The sequence below is a fragment of the Ctenocephalides felis genome, unplaced genomic scaffold, assembly GCF_003426905.1.
Source record: "Ctenocephalides felis isolate EL2017-DRISC unplaced genomic scaffold, ASM342690v1 CF-g0.4_SCAFFOLD_01492, whole genome shotgun sequence".
Lineage (NCBI taxonomy): Eukaryota > Metazoa > Arthropoda > Insecta > Siphonaptera > Pulicidae > Ctenocephalides > Ctenocephalides felis.
In genome coordinates, this window is record NW_020537646.1 from 4,698,263 (window position 1) to 4,718,225 (window position 19,963).

General features: G+C 28.1%; 1 protein-coding gene across 1 annotated transcript in view; it reads left to right on the plus strand.

The window, feature by feature from the left end:
* The first annotated feature begins 2,321 nt into the window (after positions 1 to 2,321).
* LOC113371615 (GILT-like protein 1) overlaps positions 2,322 to 19,963 on the plus strand; it is a 29,846-nt gene continuing 12,204 nt past the window's right edge. Inside the window, exons 1-2 of the mRNA XM_026612258.1 lie at positions 2,322 to 2,491; positions 4,295 to 4,426. Coding sequence (XP_026468043.1) covers positions 2,405 to 2,491; positions 4,295 to 4,426 — 219 coding nt within the window. The 5' untranslated portion in view covers positions 2,322 to 2,404. The remainder of the gene's footprint in view (positions 2,492 to 4,294; positions 4,427 to 19,963) is intronic.

Sequence of the window (19,963 nt, forward strand, 5' to 3'; positions counted from 1 at the left end):
TCATCGTATATAACGTTTAAAATCCGATAATATGACTACCCTTATAAACGGTGTTCAATCAAACTTCACAACTAATTTAAAAATTAAGTAACTGTAAATTTTTTTCATCATACTGAAACTGTTGCTGTCTACAAACGTGTTAAGATCAACACATTTTCACTATGAAATCTTTGTGATTAAATATATCATTTTTATCCGTATTTTAATATAATTAATTACGTAATCCGTAAACAATAAATGCATGATAAATTTATCCATAGAGGAAATATTTTCCAGATAATTTCAATGCAAAATCTTATCACAATTTTTTTTTTGTATCACTTTCCTGACCTCTTTAATGAGTGATTTTATCTGACTTCTACCACAATAAATATGAGACATGTGACATGGACAATTATTATTATTACATGATCAACTGTCAGAGATCTGACATGAGACATAATTTAAAAATTTGATTTCTTTTGAAAGTTATATGAGTAATACACCTTTCAGTCATCTGCATGACTTCTCCAGTCAAAGACAATTTGATGGAAGAAATGTGAATTTTCTTCTTTATAATTTTATAATTTTTATTAACAGGATGAATATTAATAACAAGTTAATGAATAGATTTCTTTCATATATATATTTGATATAAAAATAGTAGAAATTTTTTTTCTTATCATCCCTGGTATTTCAATAACTATTACTCAGCAGTTTGGTATGTAGAAAAATAGTTTATATTTCTAATACATATATTTATTTCTAAATATTGATATCTGAGATTTCTAATAGAATTCATATCTCGATCGATTTAGGAATTCAAACAATAAATAATCATATCAGTATCTGCAATTTATAAAATAAAAATAATTTATATTTTGGCATTCATTTGTGCAAAAATCTGATACAGTTAAACAAACATCAGATACTGTTCAACTGTGTCTTGCTAATGTAATAGATACGTTAAATAAATATGATTTTGTGTTGAAGAGGAAATAAATATGTATTTTTACCATTTTATATATTTCTGTGGCGAGAAAGCAGCAATAGACAATAATAAGATGGAATGATCGAAACTTTTCTACAAATATCTCCGATTCTGTAACACAGATTCTGAAGTTGTATTGATAGAAACAGATTTAAAAATTGGGTCATTTGACCATACAGACGTATATCATCTGTACTCAGGTTATTTGTAAATATTTTAAGATTTTTGAAGAATTGGTACAGAAGTTTTGCCCAAGGGGGACTATGTAGCATTCACATCCTAAATCTTAACTACTGTTACTAGATAGATTTTTTACTGTTTAGTGTAAAAAATAAAAAATTTAGATAAATCATACAGATCATTTAGATAACATATAAATCATACATCACATGGTCATTATATATTCTTACACCACCACGTTGCGCACTAAAACGTGGGCACGAAGACACGAGATATAGCAAACTACAATACAAAACGTACATCTAGAAAATGATATGTAAATAATTTATTTTCTATATATTAATATTTTGATATTGTCTATTTTCAGTCATAAATATCATTGAATCTCTTGGCACATCAAGATCTGAAAAATGATGATTCAGGAAACACATTCAAAATTGGAAATCACTGTCCAATGTAGTATTTGGTAAAAGTATAAAACAATTTTCTTGCAAGATGATAAGGTAATCATTTTTTGGCATATATCTATTTTAAATAGTATGTGTCCTAGGAGCTCTGATTTTTTTAGAAGCCCACTTCAATGACAACATTCTGTTTGGACGTTTTTTTATAATTTTGTCTTAGAATTTTTCAATATAGATGACATATTTGTACTTGAGTACATATTATATATATATATACATTCTTAAGTGAAAAAGAATATTATTACTGCTTGATATCAGGTTGTCCATAACATTAGCTTAAACGTAGCCAGAGACTTAACACAGCGCTCCAAACACCCTAAATTTCTAAAAAACTCCCTAATTTCAAAACAAAATACTCTCAGTGCAATAATCTGTTTAGATCATGAGACATAAAATATTAATAAATTAAAATATAACTTAACATCGTTGAAAAAATTAATACATTTTAATATAAAAGTGTAAAATATTACACATCATTGTGAAAAAGTTCCCAAATTTATACAAACCTTTATCCATACAATTTTATATAAAAAAATCGATAAGTCCAATAGCAATTTTCCAATACAATTTTCAGTGTATTTTTACGAATCTGATTATTTATTACCCGCTGCACAGTTTTAGAAGCGCTGCCCATCGCTGATATGGTTTTTATATATAATACAGTGTAAGATGTAGGACTTCCATGCAGAACTTTAGAACGTGTTTTTGAGTCTGAAGTGTCTGACGCGTCGCGATTCGTTTTCGATTATTAATTTTATTTATTACCAATTGATTAATTTAATTTTCCAATATGATCAACAAGTGTTCTGTGATACTAGCTGTACTGTGTTCGATTTTAGGTTCTTCAAATGTATTTGCATCAGAATTAGATGGCAAGGTAAGTAGATAATGGATACAGAAGTTCTGATACATTTCTGTTGAAAATTAAAATAAAATTATTATTTTAGTAAAATGGTTTTAAAAGATGTAATAATTTTTTAACATGGTATGGTACAGTGCATGGTTCAAATAAGTTATATTGTTATCAAATATTTTACCAAAGTACAAAATCATTTACTTGGATTTTGAGTTTTTCGACCAATGACTATGTTTTTGGTTTACATGATTTTTGCTCACAAAATGCGATTTTCACTTGAGATTATATTTAAAATCTTCAACCTCAAGTGAAATTTGATATCATACTGCTTCATATCGAGCTGGCTGAGGTTGGAATCGAACCGGGGACTAGTTTGTGCTAGCCCATGTTTTTACCTATTACACAACGACGTTTAATTAAAAAGTAGTGGGGTTAAGGCAAATCGCTCGAACTTTCCGTACTAAAAAAAAATTTTTTTAAAAGGTTAAAATTTTTTAAAGAAAAAATTTATAAACATTTTAAAAAAAAGATATATAAAAATTTTAGTTTTCTGAATAATAAATAAAATCTGAAGTTTAGATTTGTTATAACGATGCAATTGATTACTAATGATAATTAATGCTATGGAATTAATTATTTATCAAAAACCAATAAGAGACATCAACATAATCGTTATAAATATATATAACCATAAGTTGAATAATCTGCACAGAATAAACAACAATAAAATTAATATATTTATTTACATTGTCTCGTAGAATCATCACATTGGCTGGTTTAGATAATGATATCAAATTTTGTTCTGGGGTTTTCTATTTATTCTGAAAAAATCCAGATACTAATCCACTAAAATATTTATGTGTCGTGATAAAATGTATGTTTTTATTTTACATTTAATGAATCTTGACATCACTGATTCTCGTTTCTGATAATTACGAACAAAAGCAAAATTTATCACAGTATATCTCTAGAATTACATATTTACATGCGCATAACCGGTGTTAATCTAATCAGGTTAATCTTAATATGGGTTTTTTATAAATTTAATATTGCGTTTTATGATTTGCAATCAGATTTAAGAGGAAATTAGATATTAATATGTTTTGGCAAATTTTATATTGTGTCTTAAGAGTCCTATGACCTATTGTGATGATGCTTCTTAACTACATGACATTTTTGGACGGGAATTCATTGATTGTTCTTTCTCTATATTTGATATCATTTTTCTTAGATTTGTTCTAATAACAATGATATATGTCTAATTAAATTTTGTTATGCTGGAAAGGACTATTTTCATATAGACAAATTCATTAATGAATAATAGAGAATTCTCTATTATTCAAAGTAAAGACGGAAATCACAGGTTTGAACCTGATAATTCGAGATTAGGTAGCCAAGCGTATACAATAGCGATACAAACCCCCATAAAAATATTTTGATCACATATTCATCAATAGTTTATTTATTTTACTAAATTTGTTATTATGTGAGCTAATATTCTAAAAATAATTGTCATTTGATGCTCTTTAAGAACTTAAAATCCAAAGTTAAGACTTTGATGAGCAAACTTCAGAATTTTTGGAAAAGCTAAAATAATTTGAAAAAGCTAAAATAATTTGGAAAAGCCTAATATTTTCTTTCGAGAACTTCCAACCTCGTTTCGAACAAAAACCACAATTTTGTCCTGGATAGTTCAGTCGTTCAACTAAAAACTAATTACATCTTCTTTAAAACATTGTTGTTATCCATTTGGCTATACATCCTTCTGATATTTATGTGAAATTTTAAATAAACTATATAATTATGATAGTTTTTCTTTTTTAGCTAGATGTGACCATTTTCTACGAAACTTTGTGCCCAGACAGTGTCAGATTTATATCAAACCAACTCTATCCAAACTTCGAAGCTTTGGCGCCGTTCACGAACTTCAAATTTGTGCCATTCGGAAAAGCAGCGGTAAGTTTATTTTATTTATATTTTAATAGATTTTAGTTATTTATTGTTTACACAAATTATTATGCGTCTATCTAACTGTAATGTAATATTATAAATTAGCGGCTGAGGTTTAGTATAAGATGCATAAAATACCTGCTCGACGACGGTTTCTGTTTTTGTTGAAAACCAATAACGCTTAATAATTTATGGTTTGCCCAGTTATATAACAGGAAGAGAACTCAAAATACTGGAAATGCAGGTGTAACGGATTTATAATCTTTGGATTTTGTTGTCAAAATTGTTGGAACGGAATTTTGTCATTGTTGCTGTTTTGTGTACATGGTTTTGTCTTGATATCGAAACTTTTAACGCAGTTAATAAATTATGTGTTCAATATCCCCCTATACAATTTAAATTTTATTATTGGATAATAAAGCGTTCATAAAATATATAATCGTAATAAAACATAATGTAAAGAAATTATACATTAATTTGTAAAAAAAATCGTGATCCTGATTCATTTCAATACAAGTAAATTGTAACTTTGCATTATAAAGATCAAAAAAACTTTTATAGATGTAGTATTTTAAATTTTTTTATTAATGTAAATCTCGTATATTTACAAATCAACAATTACTTAATTCAAAAAGTCAACGAACTATTTTAATGTTCTAAGCAGTTTTTCAAATTATCGCATATTTAGAATGCTTATTAGTAATATTTTATAAGTTGCAACATTTGCAGAGTGCAGCAGTCTATATATATTGATATATTGAATCACCTAAAATAATATTAAAAAATTACTATACATATAGTAAAAAATAAAATATTATACATATTTATATTACTAGTAGTTGTAATAAATTATTTAATTTTCTTATCTACTATATTTATGAATCCATACTATGATTTCGGGCTACATTCATAAAGATAATTTTACAATTTGACCTAATTAGACGTCCTAATCAGCATAAGTTTTACACAATATTCACGTTAAACTAAATTAAATTTTACTCGTTTAATAAAAAAAAATTATCGTGTTTTATCGAATCCGTGGAATCCGCGTAATTTAATATATAACATTAGAAATTATTTTTATAGTTCGTTTGCAATTAACTCGTGCGCGATTATTTTTACAGGGGTAACCAACCTTGATTATAATAAAAAAAAACACAAAAACAACAAGCAATATAGATTATAGAATAAGTAAGAAAACAATTGAGTAGATTATGAGATTTAATAACTTTTATTTTAAATTTTGAATTAGAAGTGATACTGCTATGACTACGAAGTAGTTGTAATTATTTTTTTTATTTTTTTTTTATTTTATTATTATAAGCTATTTAGGGAGACCTTATGCCTCTCTTACAGAGTCTAAGAAGTGCAATATTAAAGTTTTAAAAATGTATTAAAGTATTTTCAAAAAAATGTAATGAAAGTATTCAAGTTTATTAATTTTGCCATGATAGGCCAACTTTAAGCTTGGTCAAATGAAATGAGCTACATTTTTTTTTTCTTCTATTGATTTATAAAATGATACAATTCTTGATAGCATATACATATTAAAAAAATATCGTTTTGTAAATTTTCCAAAATAAAATGAGTAAATTATGACGGTAGTGGCAACATGTTCGATTCGCATGAATGAGCTCCCGAATACCAGCTCTTTGCGAAAAAATTCAAAACTTTTTTTGTACATTCTAATTACAATCTGTCACACTTAGGACATTCAGTAATTGTTTTGACTTTATTATATATGGATTTTTGAATGGATAGCAAACCAGTAGTTGTCCAATCCAATTATGACTAAATAACTGTACTCTTAGTATTTGGTGACATTTTTATTGTATATTTGCAACTATACCCACGAGAGGCGATTTTCACTTAAGGCTATATTTGAGATCTATAACCTCAAGAAAAAACTCAATGAGAATTCTAAGTATCTTATAAAAAATTGTATGTTATAGAACATTGAATAGGCTCAGATAATAATATGTAAAATGAAAAAAGTGCGCCAAAATCAATAAATGTAGAGCATTTAATATGTAAAAGTATGTAAAAATAAGTTGAATGTGGAGCTTTGATTATGATAGGATAAAACATTAAAATTGATGCAAATGACTAAAATCTGCAGATACAAAGGAAATAAATGAAAAATATAAAAAAATAAGTTGAAGCTTTGGGTTACTTCGATTCGTTCGATTCTTGAGTGAGAACATTTATTTTTCTTTGTCGCAATATTTAAGTTCCCAACATCTGTATCCATTATATTTACTCCCAATATCATATTTTTACGCGTTCGAAGACTAGAAAGTCCATAAAATTGCCAAGAGAGAGTACGACGCCTACAGACGGTATGCGATCGCGTTTCGCAAATTCGCAAAAATCGCAATAATAATCATACAGGGCTACATCATAAATACTAATTTAATTACATAACATCATATAATTTCTTGATACATTCCTTTCCTGAATAAAAAATCAATGGAATGACAAATACCGGTACAAGTTACGCGTTTTCATCGATAATCAGTTTATCAGTCGCACCGTTACGGATACACATATTGTATATATAAAAACATTAATAGTGCGGAACTCTCCATAAAATACCGTTGGAAATCTTCCCAAGGCACGAAGAATGTTTATTTGGCATATTGTATGCTGATTTTTGTTAAATATTGATTATTGATGGAAGGATGTCGCATTTGTGACGACAAAGTTTGTCGCTTTCGAGTTGGAAGACCTAGTTAGAAATAATAAACAATATATTGTTTTGGCATTTTAAATTGATAAGATCTATGCGAAAATACTCGTTTGACGTCAATTTGAAATATCGAAAAAGACATGGTTGATTTTATTATTATTTTATAAATTTAAAAGCCATTTGGTTAAACTCTATGATAATTCGCATTGATTAGTTTTGCACGACGATCGGCTGAATTGTTTCTTAGAATTAGTAGAAAAGTGCAAAAATAATTCTCTACGATTTACAAAAAGTCCTGAACCGATTTTAAAAATTTAAAAACTGTACGAAAGATATTAGTTGGGAAAAGCGCTGAACAATTTTGGTGAAGATTGGCTGGACCGTTCCTTCATTATTAGCTCTTGAAAATAATTGTTCGGCAATTAATGAAGCTTTGTAAAGTTTTATATTATTCACACATATAGAGAATTTATTTATTTCATTCAAAGAATTAAAATCGGCTAGTTGTCCGATCGGATCTTTTTATTCTTTTAACCATCAGTTTTCCCCAGATCACCGCTTAAGAACCACAGATGTATCTAAAAATTCCTGTCGAACGCAATCTATTTGTCAAGCAACTTTGTCATGTGTAAAACCAAGTATCGATACACATTAGTTTAGATAAAAATTAATGATTTATGTTCTGTTTTATGAAATTGCAACACCATAGCAAAGGAATGCTATGGTTGTTCTTAGGTCATAACACCCAAGAAAAACATGTGATCTCTCCATAGTTCTGTACCTGTGGTAATCAACTCCTAGCATAACTCTCAGTTGTATTCTTGACTATTCTTCTCCAATAAAACAATAAATGACCATCATAAGAAACCAATAAGTCACACTAACGATCGAAATGGCAATATGCACGTTTTTATTGTCGGTCTGGTAATGGCTTCTTAGATTACCAGGATGCTGGACAAGAAAGTGGTATAGATTGATCTTGAAAACACGATTAGTATTTCTATTCGTAATTGGAAATGGATATACTACTACTAGGGCATAGGAAAAACATCGGTAATGACTTCTAATTACTAAAGCAAAACTAGAGATAATGAGCTTTTTGTAATTAATCGCTATGGCGAACAGAGATTAGCGGATGGTAGTACTGTTATGTCTTTGCAGAATTAGGAATAATAAGATAATATAAAAATTATAATTAGCTAATTATAATTACCTAGGTACATCATTTGCATAATTATATAAATATACTTTTGCAAAAACAAAATAATCTAGAGTAATTGAATTAAATTTTAAGCAGATAGTTTACTGTTACGTCTTTACTTCTCTTACTTCTCTTTGTATGAATTAAATTATCTTACATTTATGGGCATGTAATAAATAATACCAAATTTATAATTACTTAGTTTTAACGTTTGCATACGTAACAAAATCGTAGTGAGTCTTAGTTTTTTTGGAAAATTAACAACCAGATATCAGTCAGTTCTGGTGACTTGTGTCTGGTTGCAATCCGTATTATTTCTTTTTGCTGATTGCTGACAAACAATTGTATTGATAGTTTTGAGTTTTGAAATCGTATAATATATGAACAGTTTTGTGATAGGTTGATGAATTGAAACTTGGTTTTAAAAGACAACACAGTTTTTTTTTATTATTATTTGGCCTTCGACCTTTAGGTCATTTGGCAACATTTACATATTTTGTATACATTATTCAATACAGTTCAATAATATTGTTATTCCATAAACACTAAAAACCTAATTTATGATATATACTTAGATATGCTACATACAATATCTATATATATACACACATACACACATATAAATATACATACATATACACATACATATATATATACATATATACATCTATGCATACACACTATATATAGATCAAATCCTGATTTTGAAATTATGTAGAAAATTCAGTATAATATTGCCGTGTTAATGGGAAAGTTATATTATTCCTATATAGTTCTTGAAGAAGTTCTCTCTCTGTTTTGAGAGTAGGCAGCATTTCCAAAGGATATGATATATTGTTTGAAATTCTGGTCCACAGGAACAGAAGGGGTCCTATGTTCGTCCAATTTTGTATAAATGAGACCTACAAAAGGTGTGAGCGCATCTAATTCTATTTATCATGGAAATGTCTTCTCTGGTCATTTTTAGTTTGCTGAACCAGGTACTAAATGTGACTTGGGGTTTGCAGGGTTTAAATAAGAGCCCTTTGAAGCCGATTCTAGAAGATAATCGACAACACAGTTACTCAAGTTCCTTTCGAGTTAACTTTTCCTTTACTTGAGTGTTGATATAGATTACAACTCGTTCTTACACTTCTTTAAATTGTCTTTTTTGTTTTTTCTTTCTACAGAATATTAATGATGGTGAATCCTTCGAGTGCCAACATGGTCCAGAAGAGTGCAGGGGCAACATGCTGCAGTCCTGCGTCCTGCACCTCCTGGGCAAAAATCCAATGATGCACATGCGCTTTGTGGGATGTCAGATGCATCCATCAGCCGACCACTCTGGCAAAACGGTAAATTAGAAAATAATTTGAATAATGTTAATTAATTTTTAAAAACAACGTTGAATTAAAAAAAAAAACTAAAGTTATGCTAATTGAAATGGATATTTGCCCGAAATATATTGGATACATATCATACTATATACTAAACACCATATTCCTTAGCTGTGGTTATGAGGTAATGCACCAATGTTTAGATTAAACATACAGATTATAAGTAGTCAATCAGATTATTACATAATTCTTTCAGCTGGTTTAATATACTTTTTTTAAATATCTTTGCCTAAGTATGGAATTATCAATACACTTTTGGTAGTACTTAGAATGTCTAAATCAAATGCCAATCCAGTGATTTTGTAAATTGCGATTTAAAAAGATTTAGCTATCTCAATTTACATATATTTCTCTTCTCGAATAGCTTTATGTGATAAATGGTTTTTTAAAATTCAACTCTTTGGGATACTTTTTACGGAAATTTATAACATTTTTATATTATTAATATTCCCTGAGTTTATAATCAGAATTCTTGTTATAAGTCAATATAAAAATGTCGTAGCAAATAAAAACTTTGAATACTTGCTCAACTTGTTTATTGTAAAACGTGAATTTCTTTAATTGTTTGAAATATTTAATTTTTTATTATCAAATTAAACATCTTACATCTTACAATTAACAGATAAAATTTAACCAAGTATGTAATAAAATACTCGGCTTCAAAAATACTTGTATTTTTATTGATATTTGTTTTAAATGTGCATCTTGTGCAGTCTGCGTATTTAAAAATAACTCGGTTTAAATAATTATTGCATCAGAATATGCAATTGAAGATATTGTAATTTAGCATATTTTGCAAATAACATCATCTAATAAGCCAATTAGAATTTAATTAAATGTTCGTTATGTTAATTGAAATTCTGCTCATGCTTTATGCATTTTAATGAACTTTTAATATATCTTCAGTTTGTTTTATTAAATAACAGATACTAATCTTACAATTGATACGATAAAGATAAAAAAATATGATAGTAAAAATATATAAGCAATTAATACAACGGTATGTTACAGCAGATTTATATTAGTGGAAAATGGTCTAATTAAATACATTTGGGCCATCCTTCAATATTTATTCATAATGGCATCAAGATAATAATTTGAGTTTCAACATCACCAATTAAATAAATATTTTGCTGCAAAATAAATCTTGATGTCATGATGAATAATATTATGGAACAACCCATATTGATTTAATTAGATGTTAAGTGGTTTATAAATATTGATATGTGTCATAATATTTGAGAGATCGCGAAACTATCACAGATGGCGCAAGAATTTACTTAATGACATATGTTAATAACAAATATAAATTGGAGTGCGCTCTATCTAAATGTTAATATTAAGAGCTAAAACTATTAGAGATTCATTTTTTATTAATTTGGAAACATTGGAGCCCTTGGGAGCAAAGAAATTCGTAAATGTCCATGTTAAGGATCACCCTAATATTAATGGCTAAATTATGAATGGATGGTAAAAGGCAATCAACACCAGGTGTGTCACGTGTTATTTTTATAAAAATGGACAAATGGATGAATGTGTCCTCCGAATTAGTTATTAACTTCCCGTAGGGTAAGTTATAGTAATCGCAAAAAAATCGAAAATGAAAATTTTTGCATTTCTCGACGTTTCAAAGTTTCTGAATATTTTGGCATACCTTAGAAAAATGGATGTATGTGTGTTTGTGTGTGTGTGTGTGTGTGTGTGTGTGTGTGTGTGTGTGTGTGTTGCGTGTGTGTATGTATGTGCGGATACAAATTTTCGTCGACGATTTCGGGAACACCGATCAACCGATTTGATTAATTCAAAAAACATTCGATTCGTATTGATAGGAGACGTGCTGATTAGTTTTTGGCGAAGTCAGGTCTAGCCGTTCCGAAGATACGGGGCAAAAAGTGCCGAAAACGGTAACTCAGTTTTTAAGAGAACGGAGCGTCCGATTTTAATAAATCAAAAAACGTTTTACTTGTATTGACAAGGTGAAATACCGATCAAATTTTCATAAAGGCAGGTCTAGCGGTTTCGGAGATCTAATGAAAAAGTAAAAAAAAATGCCATTTGGCGGTCAAAAATGATCATTAGACATATGCACATCAAATTATCAGATATTTTATAGAGATTTTAACAATAAGTATAATTTTGGTTTACATTCCTATGGGTTCCGTACCAATGTTTACGCGTTAGACGTCGACGCGCAGCTTACGCGGTTTGATATTTCGTCTTTATGCAGTTAAAGCAGTACGATTGCTTTGAAAAAAAGTTTAGATCTTTCAAAATATGTCAAAATAAAGAAAACATTTTTTTTTCAAAAAAAAAAAAAATTAAAAAAAAAAATTTAAAAAATTTTTTTTTTCAAAAAAAAGTAATTTTTGTCTAATTGTTTGTCAAAAATCTTATTTTTTTGAAGTAAATTTTTTTCAAAAATGCTAATCGTTTTTAAAAAAATAATTTTTGGTACGGGAAGTTCCAGCAATTTGCCTTAAGGCACGATGCCTTAATTGCCTTAAGACAGAATTCCACTTACAGCTAGTTTTCCATTAAAATAACTTTATATTATGATCTTAATTTCTATGTTTCCTTTTTTCCAGTGTACTAGGATGGTCGGAATCGACTGGAATCTGGTCGATCGTTGCATGAAGTCCGACGTCGGAAGATTGTTGCAATTGCGCGCCGAAAGAGAGACGAACGCAATCTGGCCGCAGTTCATTCCCACAATCGTTTTTCAACGGGGTGAGTGATAAATAATGCGAATTTAATTGATGTAATGAAATATCAATCAATCTTCTTTATAAAATAAAATATTTGCATCAAGGGTTTGTTGTGATGGCGATAATTCGGTTTTAATAAGACTAATTGCAGCACATGGGGCACAGTAGAGGGAATGCTTAGGGGCAATAGACTGAGTATCTGCTGAGTGTCTGCATTTTTTCATAATTTTTCAACTTTTCTTAAAATTTGGGAATTTAGCACAAATTTCTTGAAATCGTGGAATTTTATTTCAAGGTTATGTATAAGAGAAATTTTCACAATATAATGTATATATAAAATGTCTGTGTACAATAGGTGATATGTGTCTGCACATAATTTTTCTATGAATACTCCTTAAAATGAAAAATTTTTTGTTCGTGTAAAATTAGAAATTTCAGGACGAATCTAACTGTATATAACACTTTATGATAGTTATTAATCAATCATAGAATATTCTAATGATCTTCTGCAACAATATTGTAGAGTGAAATTGATTTTGGCCTTTTACTTATTAGAAATGACGCTATAACTCGAGTCCAATAATAGTAAAGTAGTAAACTTTTTAAAAAAATCATGAAAGTTTGAACAATTTTCAGCTTACTATTTTTTGCTTACTTCATTGTATAATATACAGTAAACTAACCAAGAATCGACTTACATAAATTTTAGAGAATTTTGGTATGCAGTGTATACCAATATTTTATTAAATTTAAAAGAGGAGACCTTAAGTAAACATCCTTAGCTAGAATCATTAATTTTAAATGCTACGAAAATGATTCAGATTCACATGACATTTAAAATAATATAAATATAAGGAAATCCCAAGACAAAATTCTAAACCACATTATCCAAACTTTTATAATTGTTTTATTTTAAATTACTAATTTGTTCGAGTCATTGTCTAAGCTCATTTAAAACTGCTTATATGATTCTACTCTACATTTGCAAATAATAAAATATGAGGTCCTGAACCTTGAAAACCGTCTCTAAATATTTTAATGAAGGATGATGATGATCAGAATATCATATTTTATGTATGATTCTAATCTGCTTTAGCAATTAATAAAATATTTGATGTCTTACCAATAAATTTTGAAAACTATTGCAATGAAAAATTATGATCTAAACATCATATTCAGAGATGATTTTACTCTGGTTCTGCGATTATCAAAATATGAAGTACTAATTTAGAGAAACATTGCTAGATATTTGAATAAAGGAGGATGATGGTAATTCACTACACCAAGCAAATATTTTTTCTCTATCTTCATATTACTATTTAATTTTTAGGTTTTTAATCAAGATTTGCAAGATAGGTCACAAATTGACTTCAGAGGAGCAGCATGCCATTTTTTGCGCTCTTCATATCCTGCGCTTTGTGCAAACACCACCGCAACAAAAACAACCTAAGAAAACCACACTATTTGTAAATGAGACGAAAGAGACTTGTTTTTAGAATAACTTGCCACCAAGCATCATTTTAATTATTATTTATAGTATTAATACTATGTATTTATATAATAAATACTTTTTTATACTCCAAAGAATGTATTATTTGATGACGGTGATTTTTAAGATTACTTCCAATCGGAAGTTATTCTTATGCAAGTCACGAGTAATGGAGTTGCTGCAGGAAATTCATTCCTAGACCAGTTCGTTAACCATCCGGTGACTAAACCTCGTCGAATAAATTATTTAGAATGCATTTTGTAATAGATACATGATTGAACAAAATGGATGGATTCATAATATACAATGAATTTTCTGTACCAAGCACAGCATTTTTATTTGAAAATATTGAACCAAAATATGTTTTCAAGTAAAAATAGCTCTTTCCTGCTGCATCAAATGAGATAAACAAATCTTTTTTTTTAATAAATTCTAAAAAGTTCAAATATATCAAATTTAGATGTGCTAGCGTAGGGCATATCAAAAGATTCAAAAAAAAAATTGATCCTTAAGGGTTGTTGTGGTATCAGTAAATCTTATTTTTATTTTTATTTAAACAGAATTTTCAAGACCATCTGTTCCGGTTATTTTCCAATCTGTATTAATCCTAAAAATCATTCGTTAACTGTTACATTATTTAACCTACGATGAGAAGCATTTTTTATTACTAAATATGATAATAATTTGCAAATGATGAGTTGTATTATATTGCTACACTGTACTTAAATCTTTGAAAATAATCATCGGTGTATGATTATTTGTAAGACTAACGGCTTTACTTTCCGCCTTTTGCTGCTAGTTATAGATTTACTGAAAATGTATACACGCAATGATAAATCACTTTGAATTGCATCTTTGAAATTATAGTACAAAAGATATAAAAGATATGAAAGATAGTAAAAATTATATTATATATATATATATATATAATATTTATATTTTATATATATATATATATATATATATATATATATATTCATTTATATATCTATGATATAAAAATGAATCGCAAAATGTGTTGGTAACTCAACAAGGCTTGGACCAATTGGCCAAATGTTTTTTTAAAATGTTCGTTGAAGTTCAAGGATGGTTCTTACTGCGAGAAAAAATCGAATAATTTCCGGAAAAACCCGATAAACAGCCCTTTTTATTTTTCACATACAAACGTTAATATTTTCATATTTTTGCCATCGGATACGGAATATTTACTCTAGTCAATGTAGCGTTTTGGGTCTGATTTTTTTACTGTGCTCCAATTCATATAAAATTTTGAAATTAGGTTTATATTACTCTCAAGTTCAAAAGTTAAAATAATTTAGCTCCTTTGCCATTTCCGGGGGGATGACATCCCTCTCAGTGGAGTAATTTAATTTCATTTTTTCAAATCAACGACGGATATCGATAAAAAAACTAATTATAAGAAATAAATGTTTTATAATGTTTATCAAAAAAGCAAATACTCATCATTTTATTTAAAGCACTTAAGATCCATATGGGTATAGTGTAAAAAACATATAATAATTTTTAACTAATTGGTAAATATCAGTATAGGTTATAAAAAAAAATAATTAAACTTCTGAATTGTAAACATGAGTACAGAACAACGTCTGTCGGGTCATCTAGTATATATATAATTTTTTATATATATTCAGAGAACATAATTTTAATTTGATATTTTGATTTGATTGTTTGAATTATCAATATGTTAATTTTATCTTTTAGGGAAATATTAGAAACTGACACCTATATAGCACCAATTACAATCATTACAATTCATCTTGTAAATTGAATCAACAGTCTTATGTTATTGTTTGGGATTCCAAAATATAAATAGATAACTACATGTATTTTTAAACATTAAGGCTTTAGAGACCAAGTGTATGTATATATGCATTACAATTGTTTCATGAATTTCTTATCGATAAGGTTTGTTTAGAAAATATTGCATACCTCACCTGATAACTAATAGCGTGAGAGAGTCGGCAAATAAACAAATTACATATAAGCATACATATATATGTGAATATGTATTATTATGATTAATTTCGATCCGATAGTTTCTGAATATTCCTCTGAAGAATTTCTGACCATCTCGCACGCAAGGTAAAGTTCTTGCTTGACCCGCCTCTTCCAACCCCTTCAGGTTACACGTATGACTCAGGAATGTACCTTTAGCAAATAACATTCATCGGGTTCTAGAATCCATATAAATTATTGTCTGGTATTTGAACTTCACTTTAATACACGTAAAATCGTTAAATTATTAATTCGCTATCCGTATGCATGGTGAATCAATTATAAACGAAGATTTCGATTAAGAAATCGTAAAATCCATGAATGAGTGATTAAAAAAGTTGATATGATGGAATGGAATAATAATAATCGTCTTACTTGATATCCAACACATCAATCATATTTTATACTTTATTTCAAACTATGTTATGATTATAATAACTAAGTAATTCTACATATATTTTTATAAATTTATCATCAACTATCATAAAGTGTGATGATAGGCAATGGTTACTTGTACTAAATCTTTTAATCACTTTACAATTCAGCACATCAATCATATTTCATACTTTGATGATTAAACTAACTTTAGACTCCAATTACTAACTAGTTATTCTACATATTTTACAAAAATATTAACATTTATAATAAACTTATTTTTTTATTCAAATGCAAGCTACGTGTCCAGGAGGGAAAAATTTACAAGCAGCATGTTTAAAATCCATAAGAGCCATGTTTTGGAAGCTCCTGAAATATAACTGGAAAAATAGAAATAAATTAATAAAAATATAAAACTAGTAATTTAAATTAAATTTTAAAAAAATCATACAAAATAGAGAAACAGAATGTAATTATCTCATTACTGACTTGTAGTTTATGTGAACAGTGAGGTTGATATAAAAACGGTTACAAGAGAATGTAATCTTTGTTTTCAATTTATAACATTGAGCACTGATCAAATATTTTTTTTATATTTAGATTGATAACCAGTTTTTTATTTTCATATGAACAGCGATCAGAATTAAAGTTATAAAAGCTTTTGTGACGATTTGGCTTGACTAACTAACTTCGGTTTTATAGACCCCAAACAGTTGTCCTATCTCTACATGATAAAGTTTATTATAACAATTTTGTGATAGTGATGAATTTATTATAGATGGAGCAATCTAGGGTAAGGGCAATTTTCACTTTTAAACATATTTCTATCTATATTTCCAAGTGAAACCTGATGTCACTGCTGCTTGTTATCAGGTGCTGAGGCAGGTATAGATCTCTGATTGAAATCCCTATAGCCCTAAACACTAATTCACAGACAAACCTCAATTATGATCCTTTTGAAGTGTATATTGCTTAACTTTTAGAAACCGTAGGTTTTTTAGAAGCCAATCCAACGTATCCTATCTCTATTTGATATATTATTATTATTAGATAAATTTTCTAATACTGATGTTATCTATTCTACAAATGTGCCTATAAATTAATATTACAACGTTTTTTATTAATATACACTAAATGGCAATCAGAACAGTTATATTCTATTAGCCATTGGGTTATATTTTGATCCCCATTTAGGAGGATCAAATATGGCGTGGTAGAAGATACTTCTACTTTCTTAAATGAGATCTCTAGGTCGCAAATATTAAAACTTAAAAATGGTTTATAATTATTAACTTACATCATTGAACAAAATTGTTGGTATAAACTCAGGATTAAACCGGTGCGTGATATTTTTCAGCCAGCAATTGCAAAGAGTTGCCAATATCAGAATTTTCACATTGTCTAACTTTCCATTCGTGCAGATTCACTTTCTTAAAACACTGTGGATTGAAATATTTCATATCAGACTACATAAAAATATTTCTTCATATAAATTATTTTTTTAAAAAAATAATTTTTAATAATATTATATTATATACTTGCCGCGCTTCCGTCCACCGGCGAAATTCCATTCATCTGGCAAATGATAAATGTGAATTGACGAAACGGTTGGCCTCGAAGTAAATGCAAAACACATGATTGCATCTTATTTCCTGCACATTCGTTTGCTCCATGCTGGCAGATGAACCTTTTTCCATTTTTTATACTCTAATAGACAGAGAAACTTGTCAGCAAAAATGAACCATCGACTTATTCATTAAAAAGTAACTAATCTTATGAAATGATCACACGTTGTAAACAAATTATTTTTTCCATATTAATTATTTTTATTATGAATTAGTAATTGTTCTTAGTAATACTCGTATATGTGGAAATTAAATATTATCTGTGAACTTGACTTTTTATAAATTACAAATAATTATTCCAATTGTTTTTGGGTTAGACCAATAATTCCCATAGTGGCCCACCACCACATGGTACCACCCAGGCATTCACTCCACCCAAAAAATTGGGGTAAAAAAAAAATAATATTTTTACTTTAAATACTTAATCATAATTTTTGATAAAGCTAAGCAATATAAAAAATATTGATATGGGGTCCAAGGGGTCCACAACCCATAATAGTTTGGAAACCTATGGTTCAAACTTGAAGATTTTTAAACACATGGACACTATATCTATATAAATATATTAATGTTTGATGTTTTGTCAAATTATGATTAAATTTTTGATACTCACATATGCTTTTCCAAATGGAACATATGTAAAATTCGTATAGGGCGCCAAGCTAGACCAGCTGGTTGTAATTGTTCCATAAAAAAGTCCACACTGTCTGGACATAGTGACTCGTATAAAATAGTAATATTTAGCTGAAATTAATTTAATAAATAATATTAATAATAGTAATGGATACTGAATAAAAATATATATATTTGATTATTAAAACAAAGATTTTTGAACCATGTTAGTTTGATGATGGAGCTTGGAGAGGAATGGATTGCGATACTCATAAACCAGTATAATGCTAGTAATAAGTCCTTCGATCATTTTTGTGTAATTTTATATAATTTGTAAATAATTTTATCCACTAACGAATAGTGAAACTGTGACTCAAAAATTTGGAAAAACCAATCCAAAATTTTATATGTCCATTATCTTACCAATCCTGGAGATTTTCTGATCCCTGTGCTATCACAATTCCAAGTAGCAAAAATTATAATAATAATAAATTTGCAAAACAAGCCAAAAGATTTAATAAAACATCTAAATTACTGAATAATTCTAACAATTCTTTCGTCTAACCCAATGAAATGATTTAAATAACTGAGTTTAAATAATATCATTATGCATTGTTCAGTCGTGAAACTAATAATAATAATGTTTATGCTATAATCAATATCATAAAATTAGGAATTGTTTCGTCGAATTATTTTATAATGGTAATATAACATGTATTACATTTGTGAAAACAATTTTAATTGTGATAAAATATTTGCCATGTAGTGTGAAGTGTTGATTCGAGTTTCAATTATAATAATTTATATAGGAGAATTATAAATACACTTAATTGCCTTATTAAATAAAAATAAAAAATAAGTTATATATATTATATATATATATATATATATATATATATGTCACCATAGAATTCTAAATATACTATTGATCAACACAAATAGTACACGATCTTATTTTTAATTTCCTGATGAACTCAAAAAACTTGAAATTTGCAAATTGACAAATAAAATACTTTCAAGGTTAACATAAAAGAAATTAATCTTCCAGTCTTCTTAAACAGTTTTCACAAAAGTTTTACTCTTAAAAATTCAAACTCGTTTTATAGAAGCTTCCTGACTTGAATATTGGCGCAATAATCTGACAAAGTAAATTTTGAAATTAATATAAAAAAAAATTAATAATTACTGATATGAGTGTAGTAAATATGATAACGGAATGTAATGGAAGCTTTATTTCTAATGAGTGGGTATTTAGTCACACCATTTTCCAATGAGAATCTGATAAGAAAATGATGTCATTGCAGACTAGATGGCAAAAACCTATATCTAAACTATATTGCTATATTGAAAATGCATTATCTATTCTTCAAAATGTTAGTTTACAAACTTGTATGAATTCCAGGAGAGAATTTTTCAAGATCAAGGAATAACTTTTTCAAGTGTTAAAGTCATCTT